We start from the raw sequence: 19,469 nt of genomic DNA, 5'->3' as shown, positions 1-19,469 counted from the left end.
AGAACATAGAACATAGAACAGTACAGCACAGAACAGCCCTTCGGTCCACGATGTTGTGCCGAGCTTTATCTGAAACCAAGATCAAGCTATCCCACTCCCTATCATCCTGGTGTGCTCTATGTGCCTATCCAATAACCGCTTAAATGTTCCTAAAGTGTCTGACTCCACTATCACTGCAGGCAGTCCATTCCACACCCCAACCACTCTCTGCGTAAAGAACCTACCTCTGATATCCTTCCTATATCTCCCACCATGAAACCTATAGTTATGCCCCCTTGTAGTAGCTCATCCACCCGAGGAAATAGTCTTTGAACATTCACTCTATCTATCCCCTTCATCATTTTATAAACCTCTATTAAGTCTCCCCTCAGCCTCCTCCGCTCCAGAGAGAACAGCCCTAGCTCCCTCAACCTTTCCTCATATGACCTACCCTCCAAACCAGGCAGCATCCTGGTAAATCTCCTCTGCACTCTTTCCAGCGCTTCCACATCCTTCTTATAGTGAGGTGACCAGAACTGCACACAATATTCCAAATGTGGTCTCACCAAGGTCCTGTACAGTTGCAGCATAACCCCACGGCTCTTAAACTCCAACCCCCTGTTAATAAAAGCTAACACACTAGAGGCCTTCTTCACCACTCTATCCACTTGAGTGGCAACCTTTAGAGATCTGTGGATATGGACCCCAAGATCTCTCTGTTCCTCCATAGTCTTCAGAACCCTACCTTTGACCCTGTAATCCACATTTAAATTAGTCCTACCAAAATGAATCACCTCACATTTATCAGGGTTAAACTCCATTTGCCATTTTTCAGCCCAGCTTTGCATCCTATCTATGTCTCTTTGCAGCCTACAACAGCCCTCCACCTCATCCACTACTCCACCAATCTTGGTGTCATCAGCAAATTTACTGATCCACCCTTCAGCCCCCTCCTCTAAGTCATTAATAAAAATCACAAAGAGCAGAGGACCAAGCACTGATCCCTGCGGCACTCCGCTAGCAACCTGCCTCCAGTCTGAAAATTTTCCATCCACCACCACCCTCTGTCTTCGATCAGATAGCCAGTTACCTATCCAATCTGCCAACTTTCCCTCTATCCCACACCTCCTTACTTTCATCATAAGCCGACCATGGGGGACTTTATCAAACGCCTTACTAAAATCCATGTATATGACATCAACTGCCCTACCTTCATCAACGCACTTCGTTACCTCCTCAAAAAATTCTATCAAATTTGTGAGGCACGACTTGCCCTTCACGAATCCGTGCTGACTATCCCGGATTAATCCGCATCTTTCTAAATGGTCGTAAATCCCATCCCTTAGGACCTTTTCCATCAATTTACCAACCACCGAAGTAAGACTAACCGGTCTATAATTACCAGGGTCATTTCTATTCCCTTTCTTAAACAGAGGAACAACATTCGCCACTCTCCAGTCCTCTGGCACATTCACCGTGGACAGCGAGGACCCAAAGATCAAAGCCAAAGGCTCTGCAATCTCATTCCTTGCCTCCCAAAGAATCCTAGGATATATTTCATCAGGCCCAGGGGACTTATCGACCTTCAGTTTATTCAAAACTGCCAGTACATCCTCCCTCCGAACAATTATTTCCTCCAGCCTATTAGCCTGTAACACCTTCTCTTCCTCAAAAACATGGCCCCTCTCCTTGGTGAACACTGAAGAAAAGTATTCATTCATCACCTCGCCTATCTCTACTGACTCCATACACAAGTTCCCACCACTGTCCTTGACCGGCCCTAACCTCACCCTGGTCATTCTTTTATTCCTCACATAAGAGTAAAAAGCCTTGGGGTTTTCCTTGATCCGACCCACCAAGGACTTTTCATGTCCCCTCCTAGCTCTCCTAAGCCCCTTTTTCAGCTCATTCCTTGCTAACTTGTAACCCTCAATCGAGCCATCTGAACCTTGTTTCCTCATCCCTACATAAGCTTCCCTCTTCCTTTTCACAAGACATTCCATCTCTTTCGTGAACCACGGTTCCCTCACTCGGTCATTTCCTCCCTGCCTGACAGGGACATACCTATCAAGGACACCCAGTATTTGTTCCTTGAAAAAGTTCCACTTTTCATGAGTGCCTTTCCCTGACAGTTTCTGTTTCCATCTTATGCCCCCTAATTCTTGCCTAGTCGCATCATAATTACCTCTCCCCCAATTGTAAACCTTGCCCTGCCGTACGGCCCTATCCCTCTCCATTGCAATAACAAAAGACACCGAATTGTGGTCACTATCTCCAAAGTGCTCTCCCATAACCAAATCTAACACTTGGCCCAGTTCATTTCCCAGTACCAAATCCAATGTGGCCTCACCTCTTGTCGGCCTATCCACATATTGTGTCAGGAAAACCTCCTGCACACACTGCACAAAAACTGCCCCATCCGAACTATTTGACCGACAAAGGTTCCAATCAATATTTGGAAAGTTAAAGTCCCCCATGACAACTACCCTGTGACCCCCACACATATCCATAATCTGCTTAGCAATTTCTTCCTCCACATCTCTATTACTATTTGGGGGCCTATAGTAAACTCCTAACAACGTGACCGCTCCTTTCCTATTTCTAACTTTAGCCCATATTACCTCAGTGTGCAGATCCCCCTCGAAGTGCCTTTCCGCAGCCGTTAGACTATCCTTGATTAACAATGCCACTCCTCCACCTCTTTTACCAGCTTCCCTACACTTACTAAAACATCTATACCCCGGAACGTCCAACAACCATTCCTGTCCTTGTTCTACCCACGTCTCCGTAATGGCCACAACATCGTAGTCCCAAGTACCAATCCACGCCCCAAGTTCATCTACTTTGTTCCGGATGCTCCTTGCATTGAAGTAGACACACTTCAACCCACCTTCCTGTCTACCGGTACCCACCCTTGACCTTGATACCTTCCCCAATACCTCACCACCCTCAATACTGACTTCTGGACTACAACTGCTTTTCCCACTCCCCTGACAAATTAGTTTAAACCCCCCTGAAGAGACGTAGCAAATTTCCCTCCCAGGATATTGGTGCCCCTCTGGTTCAGGTGCACCCCATCCTGTTTGTACAGGTCCCTTGTCAAAGGCCTTGCTCAAGTCCATGTAGACAACATCAACTGCACTGCCATCATCTACCTTCTTGGTTACCCCTTCAAAAACTCAATTAAATTTGAGAGACATGATTTTCCACTCGCAAAGCTATGCCGACTGTCCCTAATCAGTCCTTACATCTCTAAATGCCTGTAGATCCTGTCTCTCAAAATACCTTCCAACAATTTACCCACCACAGATGTGAGTCTCACTGGCCTGTAGTTCCCAGGCTTTTCCTTGCAGCCCTTTTTAAACAAAGGCACAACATTTGCCACTCTCCAATCTTCAGGCACCTCACCCGTGACTATCGATGATACAAATATCTCTGCTAGCGGACCCGCAATTTCCTCCCTAGCCTCCCACAACATTCTGGGATACACTTCATCAGGTCCCGCAGATTATCTACCTTGATGCGCTTTAAGACTTGCAGCACCTCCTTCTCTGTAATATGTACGCTCCTCAAGACATCAATATTTAATTCCCCAAGTTCCCTAACATCCATGCTTTTCTCAACAGTAAGTACTGATGAGAAATATTCATTTAGGATCTCACCCATCTCTTGTGGATCCGCACATAGATTACCTTGTTGATCCTTAAGAGGCCCTACTCTCTCCCTTGTTACTCTTTTGCCCTTTATGTATTTGTAGAAGCTCTTTGGATTCTCCTTTGCCTTATCTGCCAAAAATCCTAGATAACTTTCTTCACTGTCCACTATGCCACCAATCTTGCTGTCATCTGCAAACTTACTAACCATGCCTCCTATATTCTCATCCAAATCATTAATATAAATGACAAATAACAGTGGACACAGCACCAATCCCTAAAGCACACTGCTGATCACAAACCTTCAGTTTGAAAAACAACCCTCTACAACCTCCCACTGGCTTCTGTCAAGAAGCCAATTTTGTATCCATTTAACTACCTCACCCTGGATCCCGGGAGATTTAATCTTATGCAACAACCTACCATGTGGTACCTTGTCAAAGGCCTTGCCGGAGTCCATGTGGACAACATCAACTACACTGCTCTCATCTACCTTCTTGGTTACCCCTTCAAAAAACTCAATCAAATTTGTGAGACATGATTTTCCACTCACAAAGCCATGCTGACTGTCCCTAATCAGTCCTTACATCTCTAAATGCCTGTAGATCCTGTCTCACAAAATACCTTCTAACAACTTACCCACCACAGGTGTGAGGCTCACTGGCCTGTAGTTCCCAGACTTTTCCCTGCAGCTCTTTTTAAACAAAGGCACAACATTTGCCACTCTCCAATCTTTAGGCACCTCACCTGTGACTATCGATGATTCTAATATCTCTGCTAGGGGACCCATAATTTCCTCCCTAGCCTCCCACAATGTCCTGGATACACTTCATCTGGTCTAAGGGATTTATCTACCTTGATGTGCTTTAAGACTTCCAGCACCTCCTTCTCTGTAATATGTACACTCCTCAAGACATCACTATTTATTTCCCCAAGTTCCCTAACATCCATGCTTTTCTCAACAGTAAATACTGATGAGAAATATTCATTTAGGATCTTACCCATCTCTTGTGAATCCACACATAGATGACCTTGTTGATCCTTAAGAGGGCCTACTCTCTCCCATGTTACTCTTTTGCCCTTTATGTATTTGTAGAAGATCTTTGGATTCTTTGCCTTATCTGCCAAAACAATCTCATGTCCCCTTTTTGCCCTCCTGATTTCTCTCTTAACGCTACTCCTACACCCGCGATACTCTTCAAGGGATTCACTTGATCTCAGCTTTCTATGCATGTCATGTGCCTCCTTCTTCTTCTTGACCAGGGCCTCAATATCCCGAGTCATCCAGGGTTCCCTACTTCTGCCAGCCTTGCCCGTCACACTAAGAGGAATGTGCTTACCCTGAACCCTGGTTAATGCACTTTTGAAAGCCTCCCACTTACCAGACATCCCTTTGCCTTCCCACAGACTCCCCCAATTAACTTTTGAAAGTTCCTGGCTGATACCATCAAAATTGGCCTTGCCCTAATTTAGAATTTTAATTTTTGGGCCGGACCTATCATTCTCCATACCTACCCTAAAACTAATAGAATTATGGTCATTGGTCCCAAAGTGATCCCTCACTAACACTTCTGTCACCTGCCCTTATTTCCCAAGAGGAGGTCAGGTTTTGTCCCCTCTGTAGTCGGGCCATCCACATACTGAATGAGAAATTCCTCCTGAATACACTCAACAATTTTCTCTCCATCCAACACTCTAATACAATAGCTGTCCCAGTCAATGTTGGGAAAGTTAAAATCCCCTACTATTAGCACCCTATTTTTCTTGGAGCTATCTGTAATCTCCTTCCATATTTTGGGAAAATTGCTCCTCAATTTCCCATTTGCTATTTGGGGGCCTATAGTACAACCCTTTCAAAGTGATTTCCCCCTTCTAATTTCTCAGTTCTACCCATATAGACTCAGTGGCCGAACACTCGGATATATCCCCTCTCAGTACTGCCGTGATGTTTTAATCAAAAGTGCAACTCCCCCTCCTCTCTTACCTCTTGTTCTTTTTCCTATAGCATCTGTACCCTGGAACATTGAGCTGCCAGTCCTGTCCCTCCATTAGCCGTGTTTCAGTAATTGCTATAATATCCCAGTCCCACATGCCCATCTATGCCCTGAGTTCATCTGCCTTGCCCGTCAGGCTTCTTGCATTGAAATAAATGCAGTTTAATCTGGACTTCCCTTGCTCTCCGCTCTGCTTTTGCCTGATCTGTCCAGATTACTGACACTGCCTTTACTGCTTAACGTGCTCTCTTTAACATCTGTGCTGTCCTCAACCTTCTCTTCTGTCTCTCTATTGTTTTGGGTCCCACCCCCCTGCCAACTAGTTGAAACCTTCACAAGTGGCTCGAGCAAATCTTCCCACCAGGATTTTAGTCCCCCTTCAGTTCAGGTGTAACCTGCCCCACTTGAACAGGTCACCACTTCCCCAGAAGAGATCCCAATGATCCAAAAATCTAAATCCCTGCCCCCTGCACCAGCTCTCAAGCCAGTCATTCATCTGCCTAATCTTCCTATTCCTACTCTCACTAGCACATGGCACTGGTAGTAGTCTGGAAGTTATTACCTTCAAGGTCCTGCACTTTAGCCTTCTGCCTAACTCTCTGTATTCACACTTCAGGACCTCATCCCTTTTCCTACCTATGTCATTGGTACGAATACATACAACGACCTCTGGCTGTTCACCCTCCTCCTTAGGAATGTCCTGCAACCCTTAGAAACGTCCTTGACCCTGGCACCAGGGAGGCAACACACCATCCTGGAGTCTCGATCACGGCCACAGAAACGCCTCTCTGTGCCTCTAACTAGCAAGTCCCCTATTACTACTGCTCACTTGCTCTTTGCCCGACCCTGCTCTACAGCAAAACCAGCTGTGGTGCCACAGGCCTGGCTGCTGCTGGTATTTCCCCCTTACAGGCTATCCCCCTCAACGGTATCCAAAACGGTTTACTTGTTAGAAAGGGGAATAGCCACAGGAGACTCCTGCACTACCTGCCTGCCTCTCCTAGCAGTCACCCATCTACCTGGCTGAAGCTGTTGTGTGACAACCTCCCTGTAACTAGTGTCTATCACACACTCTGCCTCCTGTATACTCCGCAGTGCATCCACCTGCTGCTCCAACTGTAAAATGCAGTCTCTGAGGAGCTGCAACTGGACACACTTCCTGCAGACAAAGTTGTCAGGGAGACAAGATTGCTCCCTAATTTCCCAAATCTGGCAGGAAGAGCATGCCACTGCCCTAACTGCCATACTGCCCTTATACAGGTAAAAGGATGAAAGAATCTCAATTCACCTTTCCCTTGCTCGTGGTCCTCTCAACCACATTTTTTTTGTTTTTATTCCAATTCAATCAAATCAAGTCCAATTCAAGTTGAGACATTCCCGATCCAAGCTGACAAGACAGGGCTCTCACCTCCTGTCTTGGGCTTGACCTACATGATCCAAGCTGATTGGAGTAGGCATAGCTCCTCCTCCAAGGCTTGTTCTCATTTGCATCTTAGCCAAAAGGCCGAGATGCCGCTTTTAAAAATTGCTTCAAATGAAGCTAAAATGCAACCTAATGACTTCAACCAAGCACAGCATGTCGATACTACACTTGATCTTAGCCAAAAGGCCAAGAAGGTTAGAGGACGAGGTAGGGAGGGAAACACTGAAGTAGTGTTTGGGGTTTAACTGTCCCTTTACAACAGCTCCTCCACAAACTACCTTCTGGTTGCAGTGACTGCGCCTATGCAAATCTTACCTGCAACAGCCAATCGCCTTCACCGCTCTGCTGCCTTCACCTGCTCAAAATCAATTTGAATAAATACTGCATCTGACTGCCAGATCAGATGAAGTAACCTTGGTAGATGATGATATTATTTATTTATTATTGGTGCAATGTGCAAACACACACAGCAGACAGATGCTACAGTAGCACAGTGGTTAGCACTGTTGCCTCACAGTGCCAGGGACCCAGGTTTGATTCCTGGCTTGGGTCACTTGTTGGTGCGGAGTCTGCACATTCTCCCTGTGTTTGCATGGTTTCCTCCAGCTGCTCCGGTTTCCCCCCACAGTCCAAAAGATGTGCTGGCTAAGTGCAATGGCCGTGCTAAATTCTCCCTCAGTGTACCCAAACAGGCGCCGGATTGTGGCGACTGGGGGATTTTCAGAGTAACGTCATTGCAGTGTTAATGTAAGCCTATTTGTGACTCTAATAAATAAATGCTAAGGAAATGCACAACATTTGAAGGGTCATCCAGACTCAAAACATTAGCTCTGTTCTTTTGCCACAGATGCTGTTCGACCTGCTGAGCTTTTCCAGCCTATTCTGTTCTTGTTACTGAATTTATGATAAAGTTTAATTGGAAATTGCACTGATTATTTTGTGCAGTCAGAATGAGGATGATATGACAGAGAAGTAAAGGACGTGGGCTATTCATGATTGGCCAGTGCTGTTGAAGTTGCTGGTATCATTTTTGAAAGTTTTTTGACTAGTTTTTAATTTTTTGAAGGGGTAACCAAGAAGGTAATGAGGGTAGTGCAGTTGGTTTTGTCTTCGTGGGCTTTAGCAAGGCCTTTGACAAGGTAACCACATGGTAGGTTGTTGCATAAGATTAAATCTCACGGATCCAGCCACCCTGGATACAAAACTGGCTTGATGACAGAAGCCAAAGGGTGGTTGCAGAGGGTTGTTTTTCAAACTGGAGACCTGTGACCAGCAGTATGCCTCAGGGATCGGTGTTGGGTCCACTGTTATTTTTCATTTATATTAATGATTTGGATGAGAATTTGGATGAGAATGAGGTATGGCACGGTAGCACAGTGGTTAGAACTGCTGCTTCACAGCGCCAGGGACACGGCTCGATTCCCGGCTTGGGTCACTTTTGTGTGGAGCTTGCATGTTCTCCCCGTGTCTGCGTGGGTTTCCTCCATGTGCTCTGGTTTCCTCCTACATTCTGAAAGACGTGCTGGTTAGATGCATTGAGCCGAACAGGACTGTGGTGACTAAGGGAATTTCACAGTAACTTCATTGCATTGTTAATGTAAGCCTTACTTGTGACATTAATAAATAAACTTAAAAGAATTTAGGAGGCATGATTAGTAAGTTTGCTGATGACACCAAGATTGATGGCATAATGGACAGTGAAGAAGGTTATCTAGGATTGCAAAAGGATCTTGATCAATTGGGCCAGGGGCTGATGAATGACAGATGGCGTTTAATTTAGATAAATGTGATGTGATGCATTTTGGTAGATCGAACCAAGGCAGGACTTACTCAGTTAATGGTAGGGTGTTTGGGAGAGTTATAGAACAAAGAGATGTAGGGGTACATGTTCATAGCTCCTTGAAAGTGGACTCACAGGTGGATAGAGTGGCAAAGGAGGCATTTGGCATGCTTGGTTTCATTGGTCAGAATATTGAATACAGGAGTTGGGATGTCTTGTTGAAGTTGTACAAGACATTGGTAAGGCCACACTTGTGTACAGTCTGGTCACCCTATTATAGAAAGCATATTATCAAACTAGAAAGAGTGCAGAAAACAATTACTAGAATGCTACCAGGACTTGATGGTTTGAGTTATAAGGAGAGGCTGAATAGACTGGGACTTTTTTCTCTGGAGCGTAGAAGGCTGAGGGGTGATCTTATAGAGGTTACTAAAATAATGAGGGGCATAGATCAACTAGATAGTCAACATCGTTTCCCAAAGGTAGGGGAGTCTAAAACTAGAGGGCATAGGTTTAAGGTGAGAGTGGAGAGATACAAAAGGGTCTAGAGGGGCAATGCTAACCACTGTGCCACTGTGCTGCCAATCATCTCTCCAGCCACCCATTAATCTGGACTATTCTTTGATTCCTGATCTTGCTAGTACGTGGTACTGGGAGTAATAATGAGATTACTATCTTTGAGGTCCTGTTTTCCAATTTATTCCTCGCAGCCTATATTTGGCTTTCAGGACCTCATCCCTCTTCTTACCTACGTCATTGGACAACAATTTGGACAACAACGTTCTTCCCCCTTTAGAATGTCCTCAGTGACATCCTTAACCCAGGCACCAGGGAGGTAATATACCATCGTGATGTCACATCTGTGGCTGTAGAAACATACCTCATGATAGAATCCCCTATCACTATTGCTCTCCCACTCTTTTTTTTCTCCCCACTGTGCCATGGTCCTGGCTCTTGCTGCAATGCCCTGAGGAACCATCTTCTCCACCAGTATCAAAATGGAAAACCTGTTAGAGAGGGAGATGGGCCTAGGTGACCCCTGCACTACCTGCCTAGTGCTTTTGCTGTGTCTGGCAGTCACCCATTCCCTTTCTGCATCTATTTTTATGTAGTTTTCTGATTTCCCAGTAAATCTCCTCAATGTAAAACACAAACTCCAATTTTGATAATATTCCCAAATCATTGCACTTGAGTTCTTTACAGCATTACACAGATATTGACAAATGAAATTAAAACAGATGGAAGTTTTATACGTTGTGCTCAGTTCTAAATGGTTAAACAGTTATTTATTTTTCAAATTTTATTTCCACTGAGAACTTAAGAAAATGATCATTCTTACAAAAAGCAACTGAGATTTTTATTTTTGACACATTACCATCACGGTTTCCAGGAAGTGCTCTTACAAATCTCTTTCCTCGATGGAGATAGAACATAGAACATAGAACATAGAAAGCCACAGCACAAACAGGCCCTTCGGCCCACAAGTTGCGCCGATCACATCCCCACCTCTAGGCCTATCTATAGCCCTCAATCCCATTAAATCCCATGTACTCATCCAGAAGTCTCTTAAAAGACCCCAACGAGTTTGCCTCCACCACCACCGACGTCAGCCGATTCCACTCACCCACCACCCTCTGAGTGAAAAACTTACCCCTGACATCCCCCCTGTACCTACCCCCCAGCACCTTAAACCTGTGTCCCCTCGTAGCAACCATTTCAGCCCTTGGAAATAGCCTCTGAGAGTCCACCCTATCCAGACCCCTCAACATCTTGTAAACCTCTATCAGGTCACCTCTCATCCTTCGTCTCTCCAGGGAGAAGAGACCAAGCTCCCTCAACCTATCCTCATAAGGCATGCCCCCCAATCCAGGCAACATCCTTGTAAATCTCCTCTGCACCCTTTCAATGGCTTCAACATCTTTCCTGTAATGAGGTGACCAGAACTGCGCGCAGTACTCCAAGTGGGGTCTAACCAGGGTCCTATAAAGCTGCAGCATTATCTCCCGACTCCTAAACTCAATCCCTCGATTAATGAAGGCCAGTACGCCATACGCCTTCTTGACCGCATCCTCCACCTGCGAGGCCGATTTAAGAGTCCTATGGACCCGGACCCCAAGGTCCTTCTGATCCTCTACACTGCTAAGAATGGTACCCTTCATTTTATACTGCTGCTCCATCCCATTGGATCTGCCAAAATGGATCACTACACACTTATCCGGGTTGAAGTCCATCTGCCACTTCTCCGCCCAGTCTTGCATTCTATCTATGTCTCGCTGCAACTTCTGACATCCCTCCAAACTATCCACAACACCACCTACCTTGGTGTCGTCAGCAAACTTACCAACCCATCCCTCCACTTCCTCATCCAGGTCATTTATGAAAATGACAAACAGCAAGGGTCCCAGAACAGATCCCTGGGGCACTCCACTGGTCACTGACCTCCATGCAGAGAAAGACCCCTCCACAGCCACTCTCTGCCTTCTGCAGGCAAGCCAGTTCTGGATCCACAAGGCAACAGCCCCTTGGATCCCATGCCCTCTCACTTTCTCAAGAAGTCTTGCATGGGGGACCTTATCGAACGCTTTGCTGAAGTCCATATAGACCACATCCACCGCTCTTCCTTCGTCAATGTGCTTGGTCACATTTTCAAAGAACTCAACCAGGCTCGTAAGGCACGACCTGCCCCTGACAAAGCCGTGCTGACTACTTTTGATCATACTAAACTTCTCTAGATGATCATAAATCCTGTCTCTCAGGATCCTCTCCATCAACTTACCAACCACTGAGGTTAGACTCACCGGTCGGTAATTTCCCGGGCTGTCCCTGTTCCCTTTCTTGAATATAGGGACCACATCCGCAATCCTCCAATCCTCCGGAACCTCTCCCGTCTCCATCGACGATGCAAAGATCATCGCCAAAGGCTCCGCAATCTCCTCCCTCGCCTCCCACAGTAACCTGGGGTACATCCCATCCGGATATACTTGCTTTCCACTTAGAATCAATGTTCTATGTCAACATTTAAATTGGAACAACTCAGGTCAATATTTTGTCATGGAAAATTATGCCAACATGTCAGCCAGGCTGACCTGCCGATTTTGATTTCTTGCCTTGGGCCTTTGTTAAGCCGAATGTGTTTTCTTTGTCTTGGCCTTACGTGTAGTGCTCAGGCCTACCTACCACTGCTGGTCACCAGAGGAGTTTTGGAACTGTCCCCCACCTACCCTCCAACTTTCTCAAGGGAAATTAGGGATGGGCAACACACGCTGGCTTGTTCAGCGATGTCCACATCCCATAAATTATTTTTTTAATCTCCCAGTTTCATATCATCATTGGCATTGGTCACCATTGAGCCAACTATCACATGTTCCTCTATGGGACACAATGGGCGGCCTGGTAGCACAGTGGTTAGCACTGCTGCTTCACAGCTCCAGGGACCTGGGTTCGATTCCTGGCTTGGGTCGCTGTCTGTGTGGAGTTTGCACATTCTCCCTGTGTCTGCGTGGGTTTCCTCCGGGTGCTCCGGTTTCCTCCCACAGTCCAAATATGTGCGGGCTAGGTTGATTGGCCATTCTAAATTGACCCTTAGTGTCCCGGGATGCATAGTTTAGAGGGGTTAGTGGGTAAATATGTAGGGATATGTGGATAGGGCCTGGGTGAGATTGTGGTCGGTGCAGACTCGATAGGCCGAATGGCCTCTTTCTGCACTGTAGGATTCTATGATTTCTATGATGTCTAATGCCCCTTTATTAACTGACTTATCCTTTACTTCCCCAGCAGAACTCACCTCCCAGTGTCTTATCATAATCCTGACTCCCCAACTGTGTGCAAGTAATTAAGAAGCAAACTTCTATCTATGTAGCACCATATGAGATCTTTGATATATCCCAAAGCACTTTGTAACAAATAGATTATAAAGTCACAATATTGCATAAGTACAAAATGTTGACACTTGCGCCAACAAAAGTGTTTCACTTTCGAAATTTTAAAACTATTTTTGTGCTTCCACTTACCTTTCATATCAATGGGAAAACAAGCTCTCTCACACAGTAAACAATGAGCACAGTAACAGTACTATACAAATAAAGAGTGTTGACTCTTTAAGTGTTTTAGATGTCAGCTCCAAGGTAGCACATTTACCTCTGATTCGAAAGATTGTCAATTCAGGTCCCACTCCAGAGATTTGAGTGCATCATCTAGTTTGACATGCTAGTGCAGTACCGAGGCAATGCTACATGACTGATGATACCATCTTTCAGATGGAGAAGATAAACAGAGATCCCATCTAACCTCTCAGATAGACATAGAGGGCAGAATTTTACCATCCCGCCCGCCAGGGGAATCGTAGCGGGCGGGAGCAGACCGTAAAATCCCCCCCAAAAAGGTCTCATAGCATTAGTGGAAGTAGAGCAGGGGACGTCTATCTGGCCTAAACCCATTATTTGCCCCTTTTTGAACACCTCTTGCTCTTTGTGAAACCTTGCTGTGCAAAAATTGCCAACTGTGGTTCCTGCAATACAAGTTGAAATACAATGCGTCAATAGAGTATTTAATTGTATTCAGAGCACCTGAGATCAAGAAAGGTGTACAAATGAAAGTTCTTTCTTGAGCAATGAGCTTGTCTACACCTCAGTAACCTTACACAGGCTATTTTTAAAAGGTACCTTTCACATTGCTGGAAATGCAAGCTGCGTGTCACACTCTTGAATTATTTAGCAACCCTCTCACTAACATGTTGAAGAAGCAACAGTCACAAAAATTAGCAATCAACTTGCACATCTATTTTTATTCTGTATATTCCTACTCAGTTTTTGAGAATAATTTGTTTAAACTTCGAGTGCTCCATTATCATCCGGAAAACTGACTGCACAGAGTTGCAGAGATCAATGGCAGGAGATCATTACTCCCACTATTGCTTGTAAAATAGCCATAAAAGCAGTGTATTGCTCTGTAATTATAAATGCAATTGCCAATCGAGCTCATTGATGCAGAATGACTCATTTTTAAAAACTGCCCTCAGAGTAAGGTTTGCTCTTTAAGTAACTGAGCATCTGAGGAATGAACACTTGGGCGACTCTTTTCCATATGCTCCTTAGTTCCTTTCTTCTTTTTGACAAGTTTTTCCACCTCCCTCATGAAACAAAGACAGAGCTCATCTTGCCAGGGTAAGGCCACACACTGCACGGCTAAAGGGAGCCCAATACCCCCTGACGCCGCCTGAAACACAAGTAAACCAAAAACATTAGCACTTGGAGAAGGAGATTTCTGATGTTGGGTGTTAAAACTCTCCAGTCACATTTACATTTGATTTAATTGAGGCCAGTAGGTGCAACGTTTAACACAAAACTAATGCAGCAAAATCTATTTATTGCAATACTGTTAGAACTAAGTATTTATATGCATTACATGAAGTGTAAAGCAGAGAAACAGACCAGGCGGACCAAATGGTTCATGACATGTTTATGCTCCATGTGAGCCTCTTCCCATCTTGTTCACCTAATGCTATCAGTATAACCTGTTCCTTTCTCCTTCATGTGTTTACCTACCTTCCCCACAAATGAATCTATCCTACTCACTTCAACTACTAACATCCTGGGGGCCTAACACCCTGGCGGGGAGATTTGCTAGAGCCACTCGGGAGGGTTTAAACTAGTTTGGCAGGGGGGTGAGATCCAAAGCAGTAGGGAGACAGAAGAGAAGTTTGAGGACAGCACGGAAGTTAAAGAGAGCACATTAGTTAGTAAAGGCCGTGTCAGTAATCCTAGTACCAAACAGATCAGGCAAAAGCAAGACAGAGAGCAAGGGAAGTCCAGATTAAACTGCATTTATTTCAATGCAAGAGGCCTGACGGGCAAGGCAGATGAACTCAGGACATGGATGGGTACATGGGACTGGGATATTATAGCAATTACTGAAACATGGCTAAGGGAGGAGAGGACTGGCAGCTCAATGTTCCAGGGTACAGATGCAAAAAGAAAGATAGAACAGGAGGTAAGAGGGGAGGGGGTATTGCATTTTTGATCAAGGAAAACATCACGGCAGTACTGAGAGGGGATATATCCAAGGATTCGGCCATTGAGTCTATATGGGTAGAACTGAGAAATAAGGGGAAATCACTTTGATAGGGTTGTACTATAGGCCCCCAAATAATCAGTGGGAAATTGAGGAGCAAATATATAAGACAGCTCCAAGAAAAATAGGGTAGTAATAGTTGGAGATTTTAACTTTCCCAACATTGACTGGGACAGCCATTTTATTAGAGGGTTGGATGGAGAGAAATTTGTTGAGTGTATTAGGAGGAATTACTCATTCCGTATGTGGATGGCCCGACTGGAGAAGGGGCAAAACTTGACCTCCTCTTGAGAAGGGCAGGTGACAGAAGTGTTGGTGAGGGATCACTTTGGGACCAGTGACCATAATTCTATTAGTTTTAAGATAGCTATGGTGAATGATAGGTCTGGCCCAAAAGTTAAAATTTTAAATTGGGGCAAGGCCAATTTTGATGGTATCAGGCAAGAACTTTCAACAGTTAATTGTGGGGGTCTGTGCGAAGGCTACGGGACGTCTGGTAAGTGGGAGGCTTTCAAAAGTGTGTTAACCAGGGTTCAGGGTAAGCACATTCCTCTTAGAGTAAAGGGCAAGACTGATAGAAGTAGGGAACCCTGGATGACTCGGGATATTGAGGCCCTGGTCAAGAAGAAGAAAGAGGCACATGACATGCATAAGCAGCTGGGGTCTAGGATTTCTCTCTTACCTCCACTCCTACACCCCCTTGAAGAGTATAGAGGGTGTAGGAGTAGAGTAAAGAGAGAAATCAGGAGTGCAAAAACAGGACATGAGATTATTTTGGCAGATAAGGCAAAGGAGAATCCAAAGAGCTTCTACAAATACATAAAGGCCAAAAGAGTAACAAGGGAGAGAATAGGGCCTCTTTAGGATCAATAAGGTCATCTATGTGCGGATGCACAAGAGATATTTCTCATAGTATTTACTGTTGAGAAAAGCATGGATGTTAAGGAACTTGGGGAAATAAATAGTGATGTCTTGAGGAGTGCACATATAACAGAGAAGGGAGTGCTGGAAGTCTTAAAGCGCATCAAGGTAAATAAATCCCCGGGGCCTGATAAAGTGTATCCCAGAATATTGTGGAACGCTAGGGAGAAAATTGCGGTTCCCCTAGCAGAGATATTTGAATCATCGACAGCCACAGGTGAGGTGCCTGAAGATTGGAGAGTGGCAAATGTTGTGCCCTTGTTTAAAAAGAGCTGCAGGGAAAAGCCTGGGAACTACAGGCCGGTGGGCCTCACATCTGTGGTGGGTAAGTTGTTAGAAGGTATTTTGAGAGACAGGATCTACAGGCATTTAGAGATGCAAGGACTGATTAGGGACAGTCAGCATGGCTTTGTGAGTGGAAAATCGTGTCTCACAAATTTGATTGAGTTTTTTGAAGGGGTAACCAAGAAGGTAGATGAGGGCAGTGCAGTTGATGTTGTATATATGGACTTTAGCAAGGCCTTTGACAAGGTACCACATGGTAGGTTGTTGCATAAGTTTAAATCTCCGGGATCCAGGGTGAGGTAGCTAAATGGATACAAAATTGGCTTGATGACAGAATGTGGAGATGCCGGCCTTGCACTGGGGTAAACACAGTAAGAAGTCTCACAACACCAGGTTAAAGTCCAACAGGTTTATTTGGTAGCAAAAGCCACTAGCTTTGATAGCAGAGACTGATAGCCAAGTTCTTCACACATGAGGACGGCCTCAACCGGGATCTTGGCTTCATATCACACTATCTGTAACCCCCACGACTTGTCTGGGCTTGCAAAATCTCACTAACTGTCCTGTCTGGAGACAATACACATACATCTCTTTAACCTGTACTTAACGCTCTCTCCACTCACATTGCCTGTACCTTTGAGACTTGATTACCTGTAAAGACTCGCATTCCGACCATTATTTTGTAAATTGAGTTTGTATCTTTATATGCCCTGTTTGTGAACACATCTCCCACTCACCAGATGAAGGGGCAGCGAGCGCTCCAAAAGCTAGTGGCTTTTGCTACCAAATAAACCTGTTGGACTTTAACCTGGTGTTGATGACAGAAGCCAGAGGATGATTGTAGAACGTTGTTTTTCAAACTGGAGGCCTGTGACCAGCGGTGTGCCTCAGGGATCAGCGCTGGGTCCACTGTTTTTTGCCATTTATATTAATGATTTGGATGAGAATATAGGTGGCATGGTTAGTAAGTTTGCAGATGACATCAAGATTGGTGGCATGGTAGACACTGAAGAAGGTTATCTCGGATTGCAACGGCATCTTGATCAATTGGGCCAGTGGGCTGATGAATGGCAGATGGAGTTTACTTGAGATAAATGCAAGGTGATGCATTTTGGTAGATTGAACCAGGTCAGGACTTACTCAGTTAATGGTAGGGCATTGGGGAGAGTTACAGAGCAAAGAGATCTAGGGGTACAGGTTCATAGCTCATTGAAAGTGGACTCACAGGTGGACAGAGTGGTGAAGAAGGCATTCAGCATACTTGGTTTCATTGGTCAGAACTTTGAATACAGAAGTTGGGATGTCTTGTTGAAGTTGTACAAGACATTGGTAAGACCACACTTGGAATACTGTGTACAGTTCTGGTCACCCTACTATTGAAAGGATATTATTAAACTAGAAAGAGTGCAGAAAAGATTTACTAGGATGCTACCGGGACTTGATGGTTTGAGTTATAAGGAGAGGCTGAATAGACTGGGACTTTTTTCTCTGGAGTGGAGAAGGCTGTGTGAAGTTGTACGAACTAAGTAAGGGCATGATGGGAAAATTGGTCAACTATTTGTTACAATATAAAGAACGACTGACCAAAGCTATTTCAAAATGCCAGACCCCTGTAAGAGTTAATAAGGCTGTATGAGTAAATAAAACAAGATAAGGTCAGGGAGGAAGGAGTCACCGACCTTCTTCTGTTCCATCAAAGAACAAGATAAGGGTATGAATAATGGGACAACGAGTTCTGCTACGTCAGCAAGTTAAAACCTGATTATTGTTATTGCTCACGATTCTATTACTAATCGAATTCCTGAATATGCTCTGGTCACGAAAACTGATAATAATCATGTATAAATACTGAACTGTTTCTCTGTGTAATTGCGGACTTGTGGAAGAATCAGCAGCTGTGTCAACTGCTCTCTGACCCCAAGTTTCAGCCATATACTGCATGCAGTTATTCGTAAATAAATGCTTGTTATATTGACGGAACAAATTTTGTAGTCTATCTTTCACAGTCAAGAAGCAGGAAAGTTTCCACTTCAACAGCTGAGGGGTGATTTTCTAGAGGTCTATAAAATAATGAGGGGCATAGACAAGGTAGATAGTCAATATCTTTTCCCAAAGGTAGGGGAGTCCAAAACTAGAGGGCATAGGTTTAAGGTGAGAGGGGAGAGATACAAAAGTGTCCAGAGGTGCAATTTTTTCACACAGAGGATGGTGAGTGTCTGGAACAAGCTGCCAGAGGTGGTAATAGAGGCGGGTACAATTTTGTCTTTTAAAAAGCATTTAGACAGTTACATGGGTAAGATGGGTATAGAGGGATATGGGCCAAATGCGGGCAATTGGGACTAGTTTAGGGGTTTACAAAAAAGGGCGGCATGAACAAGTTGGGCCGAAGGGCCTGTTTCCATGCTGTAAACCTCTATGACTCTATGACTATGACTCTACTCCTTTGGCTGGATTTTACAGGTCCCCATTGTCCCGGCCCCTCCCAGCTAAAAGGTTAGTAGCGAGCTCCCCCACGATCATGACAGCTGTCCCACAATAACTTAATACTGTGAACAGAGTTGATTACTTTAAGGCTAGACAACTGCCCCAATCTCAGGAGCAAGTCCCAACTTAAACAGTAGTTGGCCAATTGGATAGTCGGCATCTCTGTAGTCTCGGCAGTGCCAGGCAGGAGCGGTAGCCACTGCGGGGACTACAGGCAGTGCTGACGAAGTGGGGCCTGGACACAGAGGTACGTCTGGGTATCGCTGGGGCCGGGTTGGCAGGCCCCAGCAAGGGAGCATGGTTGGGATGCAGGTTGGAGAAGCCAGGAGTAAAAGGGGACTTATGTTCTTGGGGCAATGGGTGAGGGGGGTTCCTTCAATAGCTCACCAAGAACAACCCTGCTTGGCTGACACCAGTCCCTGCAGTTAAAGTTGCCGGACATCTCGCATGGCCTCCCTGTTACGGGTAAAACATTGATGGGGAAGAAATGAGGCCCGTAAGTGGCCATTGATTGACCCCAATGGCAGGCAGGCCATCTAATCTGACCCCCCAACCCTGTGTCAAACCCTCCCTATAAAAGCGACAAGTTGGGTGGGTATGTGGCAGGAAGACTACCTGCTGGATTTTACAAACCCACTCCTTCAAACCCATTGTGGGGGAGGTGAAAATCCAGCCCCATTGTGATTGCGAGTTCCACATTTTAATCACTGATTCAATAAAGAAGTGTCTCCTGAATTCCTGATTGGCTTTATTGGTGATCTTATATTTATGGCCTCTAGTTTTGGTCTCATAATTATTTCAAAGGGTGGAACTTTCCTGTCATGCCCACCACGGGAATCGTAACAGGCGGGACACGGGCCATGCAGAGGTCCATTGACCTC

General features: G+C 45.1%; 1 protein-coding gene and 1 non-coding gene across 2 annotated transcripts in view; both read right to left on the bottom strand.

Moving 5' to 3' along the window:
* Positions 1 to 7,048: 7,048 nt before the first annotated feature.
* On the bottom strand, positions 7,049 to 7,247 carry LOC144498062 (U2 spliceosomal RNA). Its single transcript, XR_013498629.1, has one exon. It is a non-coding gene; the product is annotated as a U2 spliceosomal RNA (small nuclear RNA).
* A 6,595-nt stretch (positions 7,248 to 13,842) lies between these two features.
* LOC144497769 (fatty-acid amide hydrolase 1-like) overlaps positions 13,843 to 19,469 on the bottom strand; it is a 57,757-nt gene continuing 52,130 nt past the window's right edge. Inside the window, exon 16 of the mRNA XM_078219208.1 lies at positions 13,843 to 14,043. Coding sequence (XP_078075334.1) covers positions 13,843 to 14,043 — 201 coding nt within the window. The remainder of the gene's footprint in view (positions 14,044 to 19,469) is intronic.

This window comes from Mustelus asterias, chromosome 8, assembly GCF_964213995.1.
Source record: "Mustelus asterias chromosome 8, sMusAst1.hap1.1, whole genome shotgun sequence".
Taxonomy (NCBI): domain Eukaryota; kingdom Metazoa; phylum Chordata; class Chondrichthyes; order Carcharhiniformes; family Triakidae; genus Mustelus; species Mustelus asterias.
The sequence above is the reverse complement of the archived record's forward strand: the minus strand, read 5'-3'. Positions and strand labels throughout refer to the sequence as shown.